The sequence below is a fragment of the Hakea prostrata genome, chromosome 8 (genome assembly GCF_041222555.1).
Source record: "Hakea prostrata isolate BN-2017 chromosome 8, UWA_Hpros_2, whole genome shotgun sequence".
Taxonomy (NCBI): Eukaryota; Viridiplantae; Streptophyta; class Magnoliopsida; order Proteales; family Proteaceae; genus Hakea; species Hakea prostrata.
The window spans coordinates 40,736,184-40,754,992 of NC_142607.1; the positions used below are offsets into that span (position 1 = coordinate 40,736,184).

Consider the following 18,809-nt stretch of genomic DNA (forward strand, 5'->3'; position numbering starts at 1 on the left):
TCCAAGGGGGGAGGAGGAGGAAAGAGAGGGGATCCAGGGAGAAAAGGAACCGGCGCGGCCAGAAAGGGAGGAGGGGGAAGGGAAAACCCACAGGGAACAGAAAAAAAAAACAGAGGGGAAGGGAAGAAAGGGAGGGGGGGGGCCACAGCCCCCCCCGAGGGGGTTAGCCGGAAACCCGGGGGGACGCGCCCCGGTCCGGAAATTACCCTAATAATAATAATTAAATAAATTTGCAGAAAACAGAGGGGGAAAAAATTCCAGGTGATAAAATAAAACTTCTTTGAAGCAAATAACATTAGATCTTCGTAAAGGAAAGAAAGAGAATTTAAAAAAAAATGTTATAAAGGAGCTTACCTCGAGAGGAGGGAGGAGGAAGGAATCCGGATCATCTCCTTGTCGGTTGGCTTCCTAACCACAAAAACCAGTGGGTCCCATTGGTGAAAAAAAGAATTTAATTTTTTCCAAAAAATATTTTTCACCGTGGGCCCCACTGGTTTTTGTGGTCGGAAGCTCCCCGTCCGGGGTCGCTGCTGATCCGGACTCAAGAGGAAGTACCACCAGAAGAGAGAAAGGCTCAACGTCTAAATCTTTTGGTGGTCACATATATAAAGAAAAACATAAGAAAACTTCCAAAAATAGCCCACTAATATAAAAGAAACAAATAAAATCTGATAACTCCAAACTGTGGAAAGGAAACCCTAAATTACTTTTACATGAATGACTCAATAACTACTAATATTAATATGCAAAAATAAACGTAGTAACGACCATGGTCCTCAGGTTTCAGATGACCCTCTCTAGTAGCTGAACCACATGAGAATGTTTCATTGCCTCTATCTCCGAACGGTGGGCTATCGTGGTATGACGTCCCCGTGAGGGTCTAAAGTAGGCATCAAAATCCACTACTCTCACCAATAGACTGTGCTCTCTTCACATCCCCTTCATCATATGTTTAAGAGAAAAGTCTACCTCTTCAGAATGGACCCCCTACTTAAATGTGTGATGAAGGGGGTGAAGAAGACACAGTCCTTTAAGATCCAAACTCTCAGAGTAGGGCTGCAAAAAAACTGTTGGTTCACAAATCTTGCACTTCAATTTAATGTATAATATTATAACTAGCACATGGAGGGGGTGTATGTATCATGGATCTCTATATATGCTTTTAATCTAATGAAATAAAAAATTAAAAAAAATATATTAAAATGTAAAAAACTCTTAAATGGAAAGAGAAGCACAGTCAACAAACAGAACAAGAATTCAGACAGAACAGTTAATTTCTGACCTTTAACAAATGCCACTTTCTTAACTTAAAATGGCTTTTCATTGCTTCTCTCAACTTGTCTTGTCTTCCACACGACAAATAATGATCATGTACAAAACAAACAGGTTAACAACTGCTTCATGCACACAATGCTCAACAAATCTCTCTCACTAAGCCAAGCAAGATGGATTTCAATACATACGGAAGCTCGAAAACTGAGGGAGAAAAGATGCAATCTATAATTAACAACACTTGTGCACTCTCCTTCCACAAGTATAGAGTCTCCCTCCGTCTAACCAGTATTGGTAGGAACAAGTAATGGCTGAGAACCATCTTCTGATTTTCAAGGCAAAATTTCTCTTGTATGCTGTACAGATATCTGGTACATGTGCAAAACACAGGGCAGAAAACCTTATATGTCGTTGTCTTTGGGAAATCCAACCACCTTCTGATGCCTCCAACCCTCAGAAAATTTATAATTCTTCAAGCATGTGAAAAATCTCTAGGTGCAGCTAAGTCCGTCTTTGATGAAACTGATGCAGTCACCATCCCCCTTTTGAGACTCTTCGACTGGAAGAAAGAAGTTGCATTTGACATATATATGTAACACAATCTCGAGCAAATAGGATCAAGTCAAACAACCTGATCCAAGGCCTTGTGAGTCCCAATCATACTCCCATCGGTTATCAGCAAAACCCGTTTGATTGAGATGCTTATGACCAATGATATTGCTGGTTCCCATATGATTTCCATGCATACCGCCACTGACGCCTGCTGGCACTTCTGTCAAATGGATAATCATGAACATCAGGAGTTCTTTCACTATTTCCACCACCTTTTTTGTGGGAATTCCTAATTTTCTCTTCTAGATCGTATTGAGAGCGCTGCAAAAAAGGAAGAAAGAAAGTTTGCTTATAAATACATACTGGTGAACACCCAAAAAGGAGAAGGTATCAGCCATTGACATATAGTAGCACTGGGGACAGATTTAAACCCTACAAAGAGCAGGTCTGGAATAAATGAAGATGGTGGCGTTGAATTGGACCAAAGGAAAACGATTAGGATATCAGAAGTTGAAAGCTTATGCCTCAAACAACCCAGAGCACATAGCTTCAATCAACTTCAATCTCTCAACACAAGTGATATAGCAAAAGTTGAAAGCTTATGCAGCAGTGACAGCATATTAATCCAGAGGAATGTATATAACTTTACATCTTACAAACCTTCGAAGGGTCGGAAAGTACAGCATATGCCTCTCCAATCATTTTAAAAAGCCTGTCAGCATCCTTATGAATCTCTTCAGCAATTTCTTTCCACAAACCATCATCTCCATTCTCGATTCTTGCCAAGAATTGACCAGCCTGCACCAATACAAGTTGTCAAGGGAGTATACAGCAATCTCAATAAGAAAATAGAGTCAATATCAGAGGCTACAGACCTTGTCTGGATGATGTCTTAGTGCTGATTTACGGTAAGCTTTCTTGATGTCTGATGCTGTACCAGTTGATTCAACTCCTCTGAATTGAGAAAATGAGGGAGGTTAAATAGAAAGTAAACGACTTTAATTAAGGAGGAGACAAGAGAGAACTTAAATTCTCCATTTTGGAGAAAGTGGTATCATTTCTAAATCAAGCAATAGTGAGATAAATAAGAGGATACACTAGGCCAATCATTATCCAGATAACAAACCTTTTACCATGAAGACATTCATAATCAAGGATAGTCATACACTAAAAAGGCGCAAACTATGTATGTCAGATTGATGGGCATACGTATATGTCATACAGCAACAAAATTTTAGGTAACCTGGAAAACTGTACAAGGGATTCTACTTTCATGAGAAGTTGATGAAAACACCAAGAACCAAGCGAGAAAAGAAAGTAGAGCAAATCATCTCTCTGGGTTTTTCCCGTATGGATTAATGCCAATATTAAGAAGAAAGAAGATGTAGTTACAGCATCTGAACAAGAGTTTTGTATGTTCTACAGCTGTAAATTCTTCCCTTTACTGATATAATCATTTTCTTTTCCACAAAAGGGGAAAGAAAGAAAGAGATGTACTTACTGCTGACTTGTTCATGGTTTTGAAGAGTCTATTTTGATGGAGCTGCAGTAAGTTGTGAAAGAAAAAAAAGAAGCTAGCAAGAATTAGCAGCTGTTTTCTTTGAGCTAATCTCCTAGTGTGTTAGTGGGGAATTGAAGAAGGAAAGAGAAGATGTTTCATGGCAGCTGCTGCTGCACTCATAATGTTGGAACTTGGAGCTTTTATTTCAAAAATGTTCTAGGGTCAAGACTCAAGAATAAGGATAAATATAAAGCATTGAACATACAAAACAGATGGCAATGTCTGTGTGCTGGTTGTACTTGTAGTCAACATAGTATTTGCATGGACTTCACATATGGGAGATGAGTTGGCAGACCTCTGGCAGTACAAGCAATTACTAGATAGTGTTGTCAGCATCCCTAGTAGCTATGAAAGTGTTCATATTTTCAATGAGCCAATGGCATCATCATCAAGGATTTTAGCCATTAGACAGTTGATTCGCACACCAGCGATGATTTCAGAGCATCAAAGTCTATGTGGCAACATGCATCATGAGACACTTACACTACATCATTATAGTGTGCTTGGAATCCTAGAACAGCCCTGGGTGAAGGTTGGGGGAACTTGAGAATGTTAATTTTGTACGCTTCCGCACTGGCAACATGTTTAAGGGCATTTTCAAAAATCCAGATGACATTTTCAGAAGGAGGTGAAAGCATAAGGAATTTTAGTTCTTTGAGCCCTGTTTGAGACGAAACTAGAATCATGCAATTCAGAGTTTGGACGGTGAAGTTATAGTGATTACTGTCTGGTTGCTTAAGACGCAGAACATTTTAAAGAATCCAAATTGTCTGAATTCTTCTGCAAAATAGTGGGGAGTTCGCCGAGGTGGCTAATTTGCACCCATAGTGCTCATTGCCATAGACATGTAACACATAACCACAAAATTGGAGCTGAAGCGAAGATGCTATAGTGTAGGTTCCATTTCGGGTATCCGGATTGATTGACAATCCTCATATTACATACACCTCATGATCTTGATCTGATAGATTGTGTTAAGCTCAATACACCTAAGACATAACACGCACACATGTCCACCACTGTTGAGATTCTTCTTTTTTTTTTTTTTTTTTTTTTTTTTGGGGGGGGGGGGGGGGGCAAATACACTTGAGATTCTATTATAAGGCATCTTATTGGTCAAAATTGAAAGGGCAATAACTGATACACTTGAGATTCTATTATAAGGCATCTTATTGGTCAAAATTGAAAGGGCAATAACTGGAGCTACACAGCCTGAACTTGGATGTTTATATATATATATAAATTTTGATTTTGGGTGATTTGAGAGGAACGGTTTGGTGTACCCCCATAAATTGAGAAGAAATCAACCCTAATTCGATGTTGTGAGCATCAAAGGTCCAAGTCTCTTCTCCAATACATCTTCCCATCTTTCTTAGAAACTTGACAACCTTAAATAATTGAACCAACATCTCTATTGGTATTTGCAGCCAAGGAAGAAAAGGAAAATACGAAAGGAAAAAGATTGCCCAAGTGACCCTTAATCACAGTTGCCAATCAATAGCTGCGCTGGGTGTTGGAGACATTAAGTAAACCTTCTGAGGGGAAGTTCCACCAGGGAAGTTAGGGAACAACATAAAGGATTAAGAGCTTGCTGTCCTCGTTCATGAGAGATTCAGAATTTCAGGAAATCTGGTGAAGGTTAATGCTAAAAGAAATTTCAGAATTCATTGGTGACTAATTTGTTTTAAACTTAACAGAGGAACTCTGAATATGGTATTTTTGACACATCTCAATTCAATGAAAGATTCTAAGCTCTGTTTTACAGGCTGTGATCTATTGAATCTATCAAAGCACATCCAAAACTGTTTGAAAATTTGGTTGCATGTGCAGGGGCTGAATTGCATTTGTGAACCTGATAAGAAGAGTGTCAGGTATTGCTGCTACCTTTATCTGAGAAGCGAGTTGTTGAGAAGAAGAAAGGCAAGCAATGGAAGAGGAAGTAAGCTCCATTGATGGAGTCATTCAATCTATGGCATGTCCAGCTGTTCCATTTAGGCAATCCCTAGTTGTATTCTATTTCACAGTATGCTTGAAGTAATGCCTAAGTGAATAATTACATTGTATTTGGGTGTGATCTGTATTGTTATGAGCTTGTAATCAGGGATCATCTATAAGCAGATTCTTGGTCTACACCGAGGTGTTCAATAGATGCTGGACATGGGTTTGTAACTCCCTAATAGTTGGAGCTACCAAAATCTTAGTGCTGTAGCACCCACTTGTGCTGCGTAAAAATTAATGGTTGGTTGCTCCTGACTGTGGGTATGTTTGAAAAGGTTGTATTGTGCATTATGCATAGGCTTGATTTGGGTTGTAGCCCAAGCACACTGCTGAAGCAAGTGTCCCTGTGTTTTGTGGTTTGCATGTTATTATGGATATTGTGCATGCGTGTAATATAAGATGGCTCATGTCTTAATGTGAGATTTTGGGTATATTTGTGATTTCAAATGTTTTTGAGGTCAACTTGTAATAACTCACTTTCTCTTATAAGAAATAGAACATGATTTTGCCCTCCTGAGATACAAATCATTATCCTAGGGATTCTTGCCTGGACCTAGAACGTAGCAGCCGCCACCCTCTCCCCTCTCTGCTTCACTTTTCAGGCTCTCATCTTTTTCTCTTCTTCATCTCCAACATCTCCCTTCTTCTCTCTTCCATAAAAGCCTATTTAGACCACTAGGAGTCTTTTGCTTCCTCATTGAGCTCTCATATGTCTTTGAACAATGATTGGAGCAACCCATTAATCAAACAGATTATCTGTCAAAGAATTTATATTTTTACAGTTCAGTGGTAGATCAGCTTTTTCGGGGTTTTGAGGCTGGAATCGACTTTTCCAGAGTTCCATTTCCCTTTCCTACCTTTTACTGGTCCTTTGGTGCTGTTTCTTTGATCTCCTCAAGTCTCCTTCCTAAACCTATACACCCTTCTTCAAACTGAAACCATGACTAATAGAGGTAGTACCATATCTGCATCTACCAAAGGGATGAGTCACAATCATCATAGTGAGTTTCCATCATCAGGGTAAGTTCCCCACATTTCCTAATATCTCCATCAAATCAAGTGGGAGCAACTATCAACAATGGTTGGTTGTTTTTGCTACGCTTTGATTGCAAGTAGCAACTCATAGCCTCACTTGATATCCTATGAGTACGATACAGAGCCGCGTACAACAGGTGCTCCTTTAGAGCAATGGCTTATTGATGAGTCTTGTTTTAGCTTTTCTGATCAACTCTAAAGTAAGTCATAACCGGTGTGCAAGGCTCCCGCATTTAGCAGAGTATGGGGAGGATCAAACGTAGACGCAGTTAACCCTTTTCTGATCAACCCTATGCAGCCCAATATCCCCCAGATTACCATCTTTTGGATTCCATTGAGAAGATCTGGAAGGTTGTAAACTTATTCTCAAGCAGGAAATGCAGCTTGAAAAACAAGTTTATGAACCGTGCAACTGCATTCATAGCACTATTCAGCATAAGCTCTCTCTACAGACTACTTAGTCTCAGAGTTGCACAGTTTGTGGTTGCAACATGAGCCTGACTTCTATAAGATGTGCCAGCCAATGTGTTCTATTAAGGTTGTTAGCTTCAACAGGCATGAAAATGAGACTAGGTTCTATGATTTCTTAGCTGATCTGGCAATGGAGTTCAATCACATTTGATAGTTATCGAAGCACCAAGGCAAATCTAAGGCAATAGAAGTGTCCAAGCACTTTGGAGAAAAGGCAGAGCCTAGGCAACCAAGATGCATTAAGTGTTAAGTCTCCCCCCCCCCCCCGATAGGCAACCAAGATGCATTAAGTGTTAGTTTCCCTCCCCCCCCCCCGGATCTTCTCTAACATTATTTAGCATGTTATAATATATATCCTATATCATAAAAAATACTATAAGCAACATCAAGCAAACAAAATCAACATTAAGCCACATCAAGTAATCAAAATCAATATGAACCCGCATCAAGTCATCAAAAATCAACATAGAACTCGGATTCAGTGAAACTGAACATCCAAGCCATTAGAAGTCTGAAACAATCAACTAACAGTTTGTTTATACTGTTCCTGGAATTGGTCATTATTATGATATACATTGTCCGATATTTAGTTTATACAATTCCTGGGGTTTTATGATCTAATCTGTAAGTAATTAAAGTGCTCTTGATTTAGGGAAGTTTTCTTATTCTCTAAGAAGTTTGACTGGTCAAATGATTTTACTTTAACATGGCTTCCGTATCAGGAAGACCACAAAACCAACTTTCCAAATAACACAAGATTGCTTAAACCTGATTTAATTTGAAGGACAGAAGGAGTATATTTCAGTCAAACTTTATTGGTGTGCACGAATGTTGTCAAAATCACTCTCAGAGCAATTTCTTTTATGGTATCAAAGATTCAAAACAAACGAAAAATTTTCACCGCCAACAAAAATGAATATCTTACCACATATTTGGTTTTCAGCAATTTTCTTCCACATCAAGGTTTATGAAACTATTAAATTCGAGAATAACATATTAGTAAGTAGAAATTTGTACATACAGAAAAAAGTTCAATTTTAGTTTTCGAAATATGGTGTTGACTTTTTATCCTGTTGGAATTTGATTTTGTTAAGTATTTTTATTCAATTCAAATAGAGTATATCTGCTAATTTATGAATAATGCATTCAGAAAATAATATATAAACCATTAACTTAAATTATATCAGACATAAATGTTACATAAGCTCTAAGGCATTCAATACCAATAACAAGAATGATGGTCACTATGATCATTGTGAACATAGGTGGGTCCATTGTTGGTATCACCTTGATTTTTGGACCCTACCCAACGTGACGGTCGCTTTGCTGCCTTGATAATTGTGGCACCCACAACCTAGACCAGTCATAATCCAATTAAAAGTCTAGGAGAAACCTCAACAATTATTATCCCATTTGATCCCAAAATGCTCAGTCTTGATTCCTTTCCCTCCCTCGAGCAGACTTATGCCCCTATTCAGCTCAAGGAGAGTCAATAGACTGAGATGGTTCAACCTTTTATTCCTGACCAATTAGTGACCAACTAGCTCTCAATGCTAGCCCTATATTTCAGTTTATAGATGCACTTATTTGCCCTGCTACCTGTTCTTTTGATCATGATCTAGTAAAATATGTGTTGTGAGAAGGAATACCACAAACGATTACTGTTGGAAGCTATCTGGTTGTCCGCCTTTGGATCTAAACGTGGACAAGTCCATGGAGGATCTGATTCAGCCCGTCCTTACCACATAGAGGTGACAACTCCAACAAATGCTGAGGACCAGTTCTCACAGGATGAGGTGCTTCCATACTTATCAAGGTGAAGCCTTGGTAAGGCATTCTAGGAGGCAAAAGGCGAAGGCCCTTTTTTGTGTATGTGGGAAAAAAATGTATGCTTTGTCTCTAGGCAGTGCCTTGTGGACCGAGCAGATGCTTTTTTGACTATAGAGATTTCTTTTTGGGTTTTTTTTTAAACGATTAAAATTTATTCACATACTACTGGTGATTTACTTTGTTACCATGAAACGAGAAGCATGGGCTCATTTTAACATTATTTTTTCTGAATAAAAGATCAGCTTTATTAAAAGAGGGAAAAGAAGATACAAGGAACATAAACACTCAAACCTGCAACAACAGTTGCCCCCAATACACTCATTGCTCACCAGTTCCTCATCAAACGGCAAACTTCGTCATGAAAACGAAGGCTCCTCTTTAAGAAAACTGATCATGCATGACCATACATGACAAAATCTGCAAAGGACAGCAGCAAAAGAAAATAGAACAGCGCCAATCTAAGAAAAACGAAACCGTGGCCGCTACATAGCATCCCAACCCATTTCAGCTTCTATCAGGGTTGGTCAATCCATAACAATATCCGAACTTCACTCCTTTGCTGCTGACCTTGCCAAAAATCAGCCACAGGGTTAGACGCACAATAACAGTGGGTAACCTTCCACTGGATCGCATCAAGGAACCCTTGAAGACCCTGCCATCACTGCATAACTGTTTATGGGATTTTCTGTCCATTCACAGCCATCACTACCACCACTGAATCAGTCTCAATCCAAACCTCAGGGATGTTGTGGGTTCATGCAAGAGCTATCACCCTCACCAGAGCTTCAAACTCCACCTCAGCACTAGTGCACACACCTAAATAGCAATGGAAATTAGCAACAACCACACTGTCTCTATTCCGGATAACACCATCAGCCCCTGCATGTCCATGATTCCCAAGAGAGGAGCCATCAATGTTTAACTTGCACCACCCTTCAAAGGGTCGCAGCCACCAAACCTCAAAGGGTTCCTCCTATGTTTTACTTGAATCCGAATGCCCAACTGACGAATGATAAGAAGCTCATGCTGCCCCAACAACTCCTATAATTTAAATAAACCAAATTGAAAATCAGCCATAACTTCACGAGGGACCACACACCACCCTTTCACTGCCCCTCATGTCTTCTGCAATTTCTTTCTATCTAAGCATAATAAGTAATGAGAGAAAAGCCTTTCAACCAAGGGGTGTGTACGTTGAGATTTTTTGCTTTCTCTGACCACCAAAATCCCAAGGATCCTCCAAGAAAAGAGGTCGAGTCCAAATCAGCCCAAAACAATCCACAAATTGCATCCAAAGGTCAGAAACAAATGACCAAGAAATAAAAAGACGATCCAAACTCTCTTCCGCTGCCCCACATATATATTAGCGAGAAGCCATGTTAGCACCTCTTTTCTTCAATGCCTCATCCACAACCACTCTTCAAGACAATAATTTCCAGTAAAAAAACACTCTATCAAGGCTAAAGGTTAGCACTCCAAACAACCTTGAACCACCCTACCGTTGAGAACTTTTTCCTAAATGCATTTCAGGCTGGTCGCATAGTGAATACTCCATCTAACTCCAGCCCCCAATGACATCTATCATACACAGGATCCATGGGCAACTCAACGGATCTGACTCTTTCCAGAACCAACCAAAAGCATCAGAGTGAACAAGAGAGAATGTCCATTCCCTATTTTGAATAAAGTCAGCCACTGACTGATGACTCATGCCAAAAATTTCCCTACCCAATGGGATACAATCAGCCACTGAAAACGGCCAAAGCCAACAGTCCTTCCAGAAACTGACCCTCTCACCAGTACCCACAGTCCACTGTACATTCATGCCCACCATTGCCCAAATTCTTTTCAACTCAAGAAGGATGGAAGATTGAACACCCCCCTTCAAAGAGCCATCCTTGGCAACCAAGCGAGCTCTTAAGAAGGACCCCACAATAGAAGAGTCATGCCTAATTTTCCAAGCCAACCTACTTAGACGTGCCAAGTTTACATCCCTCAGTCTACGGAGCCCAAGACCCCATTCCTCCTTGGGTCTACACACATGATTCCATTTGATAGTGACCATTTGTCGCTCATCAATTTCACTAGACTGAAGAAAATTCCTCATCCACTAAAACTTGAAGCCCACCAATAGACAAAGAAAGAATGGGTAGGCATAGAAAATATTACTAACCTGAGTAATTCAGCCCTTGCCCCCTAAGAAAGCAACTTCCCTTCCCACCCCTGAAGCCGCAATTTTACTGAGTCAAGCACTGGGATAAAACTCTCCTTCAACACCCTTCCAATGAAGAGGTCCACCCCCAGATATTGAGTGGGAAAAACTAAAACCTGCGTCTGCAAGACATCCTTCACCTTCCTACGCCGTGGAGGGGGCACCTTACCAAAGTAAACCTTACTTTTCTCAAGGTAAATTTGCTGCCCCGCAAAGTCTTGATACTTATTCAACAGAAGTTTCAAGTTCTTCACATACTTTATCGTTGCATTGCTAAAGATGAGAATATGATCAACAAATAAAAGAAAGGAAGGAATACACACTCCTCTAGGCCCTAGCAGCGGTTTCAACAAATTTGCATCCACCATAGACTTCAAATTACGACATAATACCTCCTTTGCTAGAATGAAAAACATGGGCAAGATGAGATCCCCTTGTCGCAGCCGTCTTCTAATGCCAAAATACCCCACAGGGCCACCATTCACAAGGACTGAGAGATGAGAGGAAGCAAGGATTCACTCACCCTCTCCATTTCTCTGAGAAACCAAATCTCTAAAGCTTCTTTTACATGAAATAGGAAATCCCAGGAGAGCAAGTCGTAAGCCTTTTGGACGTCAATTTTCAGCCCAATGCCTCCGCTATGGACTGACTTCTTCAATGACTAAGTAAGCTTTGAGGCTAGACATATGTTTTCTAAAATTATTTTTCCTCTTTGGAAGCCACCTTGCCCTTCTGAAATCAAACGAGGCAAAAAGCAGCTAAGGCAGGTCGCCATAATCTTCGAAAAAACCTTCACCACAAAATTTTCCATGCAGATAGGTCTGAATTCATCCAATGACTTCACACCTTCCACCTTTGAAATGAGGGTGATAAAACTTTTTTTTTTCTTTTTCGGATGAATGAATAAATAAATTAAAGGAACAAAACACCAAACTACAAGCAAGATCCAAACTGGGAAGGATAAAAAAGAAGGATGGAATTGGGAGTTGAGTCCCCAGGGAAACAACAATGAGTCGTTCCTTGGGGAATCAACAACCGGGGGATGGGGAATACAAGCAAGCCTAGCAGATACATCAAAGGAAATTACATTCCAAATCGAGTTGAGAGAGCGGGATTTGGAAGTCCAACGCCTGAGATTGTGCTCCCACCAAAGATGGTGGACCATAGCACCAAAGACAATCTTACCAATCCGGTCACAAATAGAGGGACCTGAAAAGTTACTCAATATCCAAGAAAAGTCACGATTAAACCCAAATGAGTGACAGGATCGGGGCCAAATGTAGGCAAGGGCTTTTCTTTCAGAGGGAACTAGAGAAAGGGCAAGAAAAAAACAAATGCTCAATGTCCTCAGTACCAATTCAGCAAAGGATACAGTTGGGGTTCGCAGGTATGTGACGGGTAATAAGGAAAGCCTAGGTTGGGAGGGCTAGGTTTAGGGCTCGCCAAAGGGTAAGAGAGTGACGGGGAATGTGACCTTTGAAGCAAGTTCCAAACTAGGGGGGCCAAGAGGGGGAGGGGGAGGGGGATCGAACCAAGTTCCAAGCAAAAGACGTGGTGAAGGATTTGGTGGCGGAAGGGAGCCAAACTAGAGTATCATGGGTGGAGGGAAATATGGGGGGAGAGAGTTCCAGACTTCTATGAGACTAAGGTGGGGGAGAGAGACCTAGGAGCCATCGGAGATGAAGTCCGATAAAAGGGTGGATTTGGGGATACGGGTTTTATAGATAGTGCGGGGGGAAAGAAGGGTGAGGAGAATGCCCATCGGATGCCACGGGTCTAGCCAGAAGTTAGTGGATAGGCCAGAGGAAATTGGGTGGCAATGGCCAGGAAGGGCACGGGGTCTGAGGAGAAATGTTTTCCTCCAGATCCAAGAAGGGTTGGAAGGGATAGGGCTAGTCCAAAAAGAGTCATATTTGAGAAGGTAAGAGTAAACCCAATTGACCCAAATGGAATCTTGTTTGGAGACAATTTTCCAAATGAGTTTGAGCAAAGTAGCAGAATTGACCTCTTAGTTCCTCTGAATTCCTAGGCCCCCCTCAGTTTTAGGCAGACAAATGTTGGACCAACTGATGGGACGGAAGAATCCTGGCCCTTCCAGAGAAAGGCACAGAAGAGAGAATCCATTGCTGACGAGATGGACTTGGGAATCGGGAAAATGCCACACCAATAAAGGTAGGAGGATTGGAGGACAAACCGAATGAGCTCCACCCTACTAGCAAAGGAGAGGAACCAGCTTTTCCAAAGTTGGAGGCTCTTACGAATGTGGTCCAACATGGGGTGATAAAACTATTGTTCACCCCTCCAGGCATCTATCCTGTGGCACAAAAAATACCGCACAACCAAATAGAAGTCCGTACCAATAATATCCCAACAATATCGGAAAAAGGTACCGAAAAACCATCCGCCCTAGGGAGCACTCTCTGAATCCAAATCCCAAACTGCCATTTTGATCTCTTCCTGGTAAGAACTCACATCTAACACATCACAGTCAGCAAGCGTGAGTACAAGAGGAATAACGGATAATAAATCCAAATGATCCACGAATGGCTACCTGTTGTGGAAGTCCTCATAGTAGGATGACACATACTTTAAAATCTTTGAATGGCTAGATACCCAAAGACCCATCCTCCTTTTTCAAGCTTCTAGTTTTTTATTTGCATGCCATAGCTTGATAGCATGGTTATCAAAGCGTCCGCCTAGGCGGCAAAGCGGTTTTTGAATCGCTTAAATTGTGACCGCTTAACTGACAGGCTGATTTCTTGCAGGTTTTTTGCTTAGACACTATCGTTTTGCTGCCTTTTGCGCCATATTGCCGCCTAAATGCTAAAGCAGCCGCTTTTTTAACATTTTGTAATTTGTGCATATTATTTTTTCTTTTTTTTGTTAATCATAATTTATTCTACAATGCCGTATATAAATTTAAATATGTGAGCCATTTCGGAATCGAGGCCCAAAGTGCCTGTCGGCAACAGAATGTGAAGCATGAGCCATATTCAGTGATTACTGACATAGTACATACTACATTTCTGTCATTTTCATTTTCATTTTCATTTTCCACATTGATTACTGATATAGTACATACTACATAATTATTGTTATGAATCTTATGATGCTTGATGAGCTGAAGTTATGTTCTTATTCTTTTTTTGGATAATTTTTCATAATTGTGATTCTTGAATGTTTTTTTATTTTTATTTTTATGAATGTGATTGTTGAAAGTTTGTTTAGTACTTTAGTTTATTATAAAAAGTAATTATTAAAAAGTAGTTTAAAAGTAGTTATATTAAAAATATTGACTAAACCGCTTTGGTCGCTTTATTGCCGCCTAAGCGCGCTTAGTCGCCTAATCACCAAGACGGAGCCCCAATCGCTTTGCCGCTTTAATAACCATGCTTGATAGAGAGAAAAAAATTTGAGTTTTTATCCCCCCTCCCTTCAACCACTTAATATGAGCTTTCTGCCTCCACAACTTGTTCTACAATTCTTCTACCTTATAAGTCTTGTCTTTGCATCTACTTCTTGATCAAAAAGTGAATTAGACATCCCCTGCACTTTTTATTTTTTCCTATATCAAAGATAAATTTTTCCCCACTTCCTCCACCTCTGAATTGACATTTGGGAAGGTAAATTTAGCCCACTGCTTGAGAGCACCCTTCACCACTTTAAGGCTCCTACAAAAACATAATAATGGGTCCCCATCCTGTGGGAGCTCCCACACTGATTGAACCAGAGGGAGAAAACCAGCATCCTCAACCCAAAAATTATGAAATCCGAAAGGAGCATTAGGCAGCCAAACACTAACATCTGAACATAATAAATTGGCTTATAATCAAAAGCCATAGATTGCAAAACATCCTGACAACAACCACCAAAAAATTCTAACCACTCCTCAAAACAAAAACTTCTATCCAGAAGTGCTGCAGAATAGCCTATACTTCGATTATTTGACCGAGTAAAGATCCTCCTATGTGAGGGGACATATAAAAGAGAGCACCAATCCACCAACCCTTGGAAATGAGCAGCAGACCCAAGGTTAAACCTACTGAGTCCGCTCCTTTCCGAGGCCAAAATGGTAGCATTAAATCACCAATGACAGTACCAGGCAAAGGACAAGAGAGTACACCATCAAGTCCTCCCACAAAATTCTACGATTCGACTGAAGGCAATTTGCATGCACAGAAGATAAACTAAGATTCACCCCTTGCCATAAGATATCAATTGCAATGTATTGGTTAGACATAGCAACCACCACTGTGCAGGAGATTTCCCTTCTCCACAAAATCCACAAGTTGAGAAAAACATCAATCTGCACATTGGAAATGACATCACAACTATAACCTAGATGATTAAAAGACAAAACTGGGGCGTGAGCCACATCAATCATCAGCTCCGCCACACATAAATCAGGAACATGTCTACGAATAAACCCACTCAAGGCCCTACCAGCAGCCTTCTTTTTCATTCCTCTAATATTCCAAAACAAAATTTTCATAAGGAGATTAAGATAAATCAGTTACCCCCTCAGAGGATGTACAAACCAACCCTTTTGTTGCCCTGTCTCTACATCACAAGCCAGTTGGTTAACACACTCCATCTCCGCAAAAGACACGACCAAGCAACCATCCACCAAATCAGTGTTTAAGGGAGTGCTCAGATGACCTTCAGATAAATGCTGAGGTTGGCACTAACCTCTCCCACAAACTAAATTCCCTTTGCCTCCACGCCCTACTATCTTTGGTTCATAACAGACCCCCGCCCGTTTTGGCCACACCACTGGTTCTGGAACAATCTCAGCCTTTTATTGTCCACAAATGGGAGCTCTAGGCGCTGAAATAACCTCCATCCTTGGATTAGCATACCACAACTAACTCTCCCTCCACGTTTCTAGGTAAGTGGACCCCCACTACATCTTAGGTGGAAGAGGGAAAACTTTTTTCAAATGTTGAACGTTGACTCTCCTCACATTGAGAAACACCACTAAAGTGGGGTCCCTACAGAGGCAATGTTAGGTTAAACTCCATTTTATTAGAACGTTCAAAATTTGAAGCAGTTGAGTCCTCTACAAATTCCTTTGCAGGGACCCCAAGGGTTTTTGAGCATCAAACAACTCATCAATAATAGGAGTCACAATCGAATTCACTCCAGAAAAATCAAGTCTTACTTGAAGAAGACACTTCTGTCTCCACGTCTGTAGCATCCAGCCGGTTATGGTTATGTGTTGTCTTCTTCAGCACTGGCAGCGACTTCTTCACCACAAAAGGCTTAACTTTTTTAAAAGTGAAGGTAACTGCAACATGGCCAAACTGCCTGCAAGAAGCACAAATATTTTCCCCATCTTCATAAACAGGCTGAATAAAACAGAACACGTTTCCATTGCCAGGTTCACTTCATTCAACCTGAACTTCCAACACATGCTCCACCCCCTTATCCACCTCCATTAAGATACGAGCAAAGCTACCAAAACCACCTTGCTTGGTTCTGTTAGCAAGAGCGATGGGATGCCCCACAGCTTTGGCGATTGAAAATAGAACACGAGCATGCCAATACTCCATAGCAAGATCTGGAAGATGGATCCAGGCCAACTTCATTGACGGTTAGGCAGCGTTCACGTTAAAAACCAGCCTCCAGCGTTGAAACCAGATCACTTGCGAAGCAATCCAACAAGGGTTGCGCCACCACATTTCCGACATGTTCGTCTCAGAACCAAACTGAAAGATAACAAATCCGCTGCCAATAGAGAACAACTATACATGAGAATCCAGCTTCCAATTTCTCACTTCCTTTCTCACAACCTCCATGGTAAACTTCCAAAATTAAATCGACCAATCAGAGTGAATCGGAACAAGCTACGCTGCTGCTCATAGTCAGCCTGCGGAATAACCACCCGAGTGTACTTCCCTGCCCGGATCGGATCAAGCAATCCCTCCACTAACACCCCCGTTGTCCCCCTTACAACTCCAGCATAAGATACAGCTCCCTCAGGGGCCAAATCTGGGTGGCAGCCATCCTCAACCGCCACCATGACCAACCTAAATTCAGAATTTGAGCAAACTTCACCTTCCTAAATTCAGAATTCAGCTCATATTAACATTAAAGAAAGGGGGGGGGGAGAAGGAAGAAAGGAAGAAAGGAAGAAAAAGGAACAAAATTGATTGGTGTTCTAATATAATGAGATGAACTAATGTTAGTTTGTTTATCTTATGATAATCTTTCATTATTATGATTCTTCAATCGTTTTTTAGCTTCTAAGTATAATTATGTAAGTTTTAATATGTTACCTATGCCACACAACATGGTCGTATAAAAAGAATGTACTCTAGAACACTTAGTTCACCAAGGCAATGTACACTAGAACGCCTAGTACACCAAGGCAACATCTCCTAATCACCATGGCACTTTTGGGAGCCCTCAAATGCCATGGTTGCTTTACCGCTTTGATAACTAGGGCTGCTTATACTTTACAATATGATGTCTCAACCTAACGCTTCCATCTACTCTATTGCTTCTACCACCTTTGGTTTGATTTTTAATGCTTCCGATTCCATGCATTCAGGTATATCTTTTATTGGCCATTGTAGTTCTGCTAATGCCTCATCCTCGATAATTGACTCTAGTGCCACAGATCATGTAGCAGTTCTGACTAGTCAATTCTCTAGCTTTATACCCAGCACAGGAAAGAAGCATGTTCAGTTGTTGATTTTCACTCCTCTATTTCTCAGAAAGGATCGACCTTTCGTTCTTCTATACAATTGTCATCTATTCTCCATGTACCTAACTTTTGTACTGACCTTTTGTCTATTAATTGTAATACTTGAGATTTGAACTGTAAAGAATATGTAGTATAGCTCGAGATTTGAACTATGTCTCCTTCCTTTCTTCTCGTTGTATGTTTCAAGATATGGTGACACAGTGAACAATTCGGAGTTGTAGACCAAGTGATGGCTTATATCCTATGGAGGACAAAACTACTACTGCGTTCTTCAACCATAGGATCATCAGTTGGATTCCTCTGCTTCTGCTTTATCAAAGTTGCATCCATGGCCACAGGCACTTAAGCCATCAACCCTTTAAGACTTCAACTTCTATTTTTCCTAGACTATTTCAGAATTTTAATGTTAATGACTTTACTAAGTGATGTTAGTCTTTTCACCAAGCAAAATGTGCTGTTTTTCCTCCTGAAAGTATAAGTACCGAATCTTTTATTTTAATCCATACTTTTATTTTAATTCAATCCAATACTTTGGGACCATTTTGCAATGTGTCTTTCTCTAGGTACTATTGATCTGTGACATCCATTAACTATCATTCTCAGACTACTTGGGGTTATTTGATGTACCATAAGAGTGACACATTTTAATTGTTTTAAGCTTTTTCGTGGCATGATTGAAACTCAGTTAAATGTTCTCGTCAGAGTCCTAAACAATGATAACGGTCGAGAAAATTGTGAGACATTTTTCAGTCCTATATTGCAATTGAAGACATCATTCATTAAAGAAGTTGTGTCAATACTCCAGCCCTCATGAAGTTGCAGAACGTAAAAACGGCCACTTATTCGAGGTTGAAGGTGTCCTTGTGTTTGAAATACATTTCACTAAACACTAATAGAGTGAGACAATCCTCACAATTACCTCATCAATCGTATACCCTCTCCCATTTTAGGATCCTCAGTCTCCTTTGGATATTCTTCCACATTGATCATCCTCTATAATCATGGGGAAAAAATTCAAGAGAAACTCAAGTTTTAACCTTGTGAAAATGGAAAGTTTCGTGAAAACTTGGGACTTTTACCTGCAAGTTTCAACACGTTTTAGGGAGTATTTCAGGGTGGGACTCTGCATGTAAGCTAATTAGAGTTTAAATAAGACAACGGCACATTCA

General features: G+C 40.5%; 1 protein-coding gene across 2 annotated transcripts in view; it reads right to left on the minus strand.

The window, feature by feature from the left end:
• Positions 1-1,100: 1,100 nt before the first annotated feature.
• Positions 1,101-18,809, minus strand: part of LOC149007882 (uncharacterized) — a 31,719-nt gene continuing 14,010 nt past the window's right edge. For both annotated transcript variants that reach the window (XM_089164696.1, XM_089164695.1), the window contains exons 10-12: positions 2,700-2,778; positions 2,485-2,622; positions 1,101-2,145 (exon numbers count right to left, since the gene is read on the minus strand). In XM_089164696.1, coding sequence (XP_089020822.1) covers positions 1,975-2,145; positions 2,485-2,622; positions 2,700-2,778 — 388 coding nt within the window. In that variant the 3' untranslated portion in view covers positions 1,101-1,974. The remainder of the gene's footprint in view (positions 2,146-2,484; positions 2,623-2,699; positions 2,779-18,809) is intronic.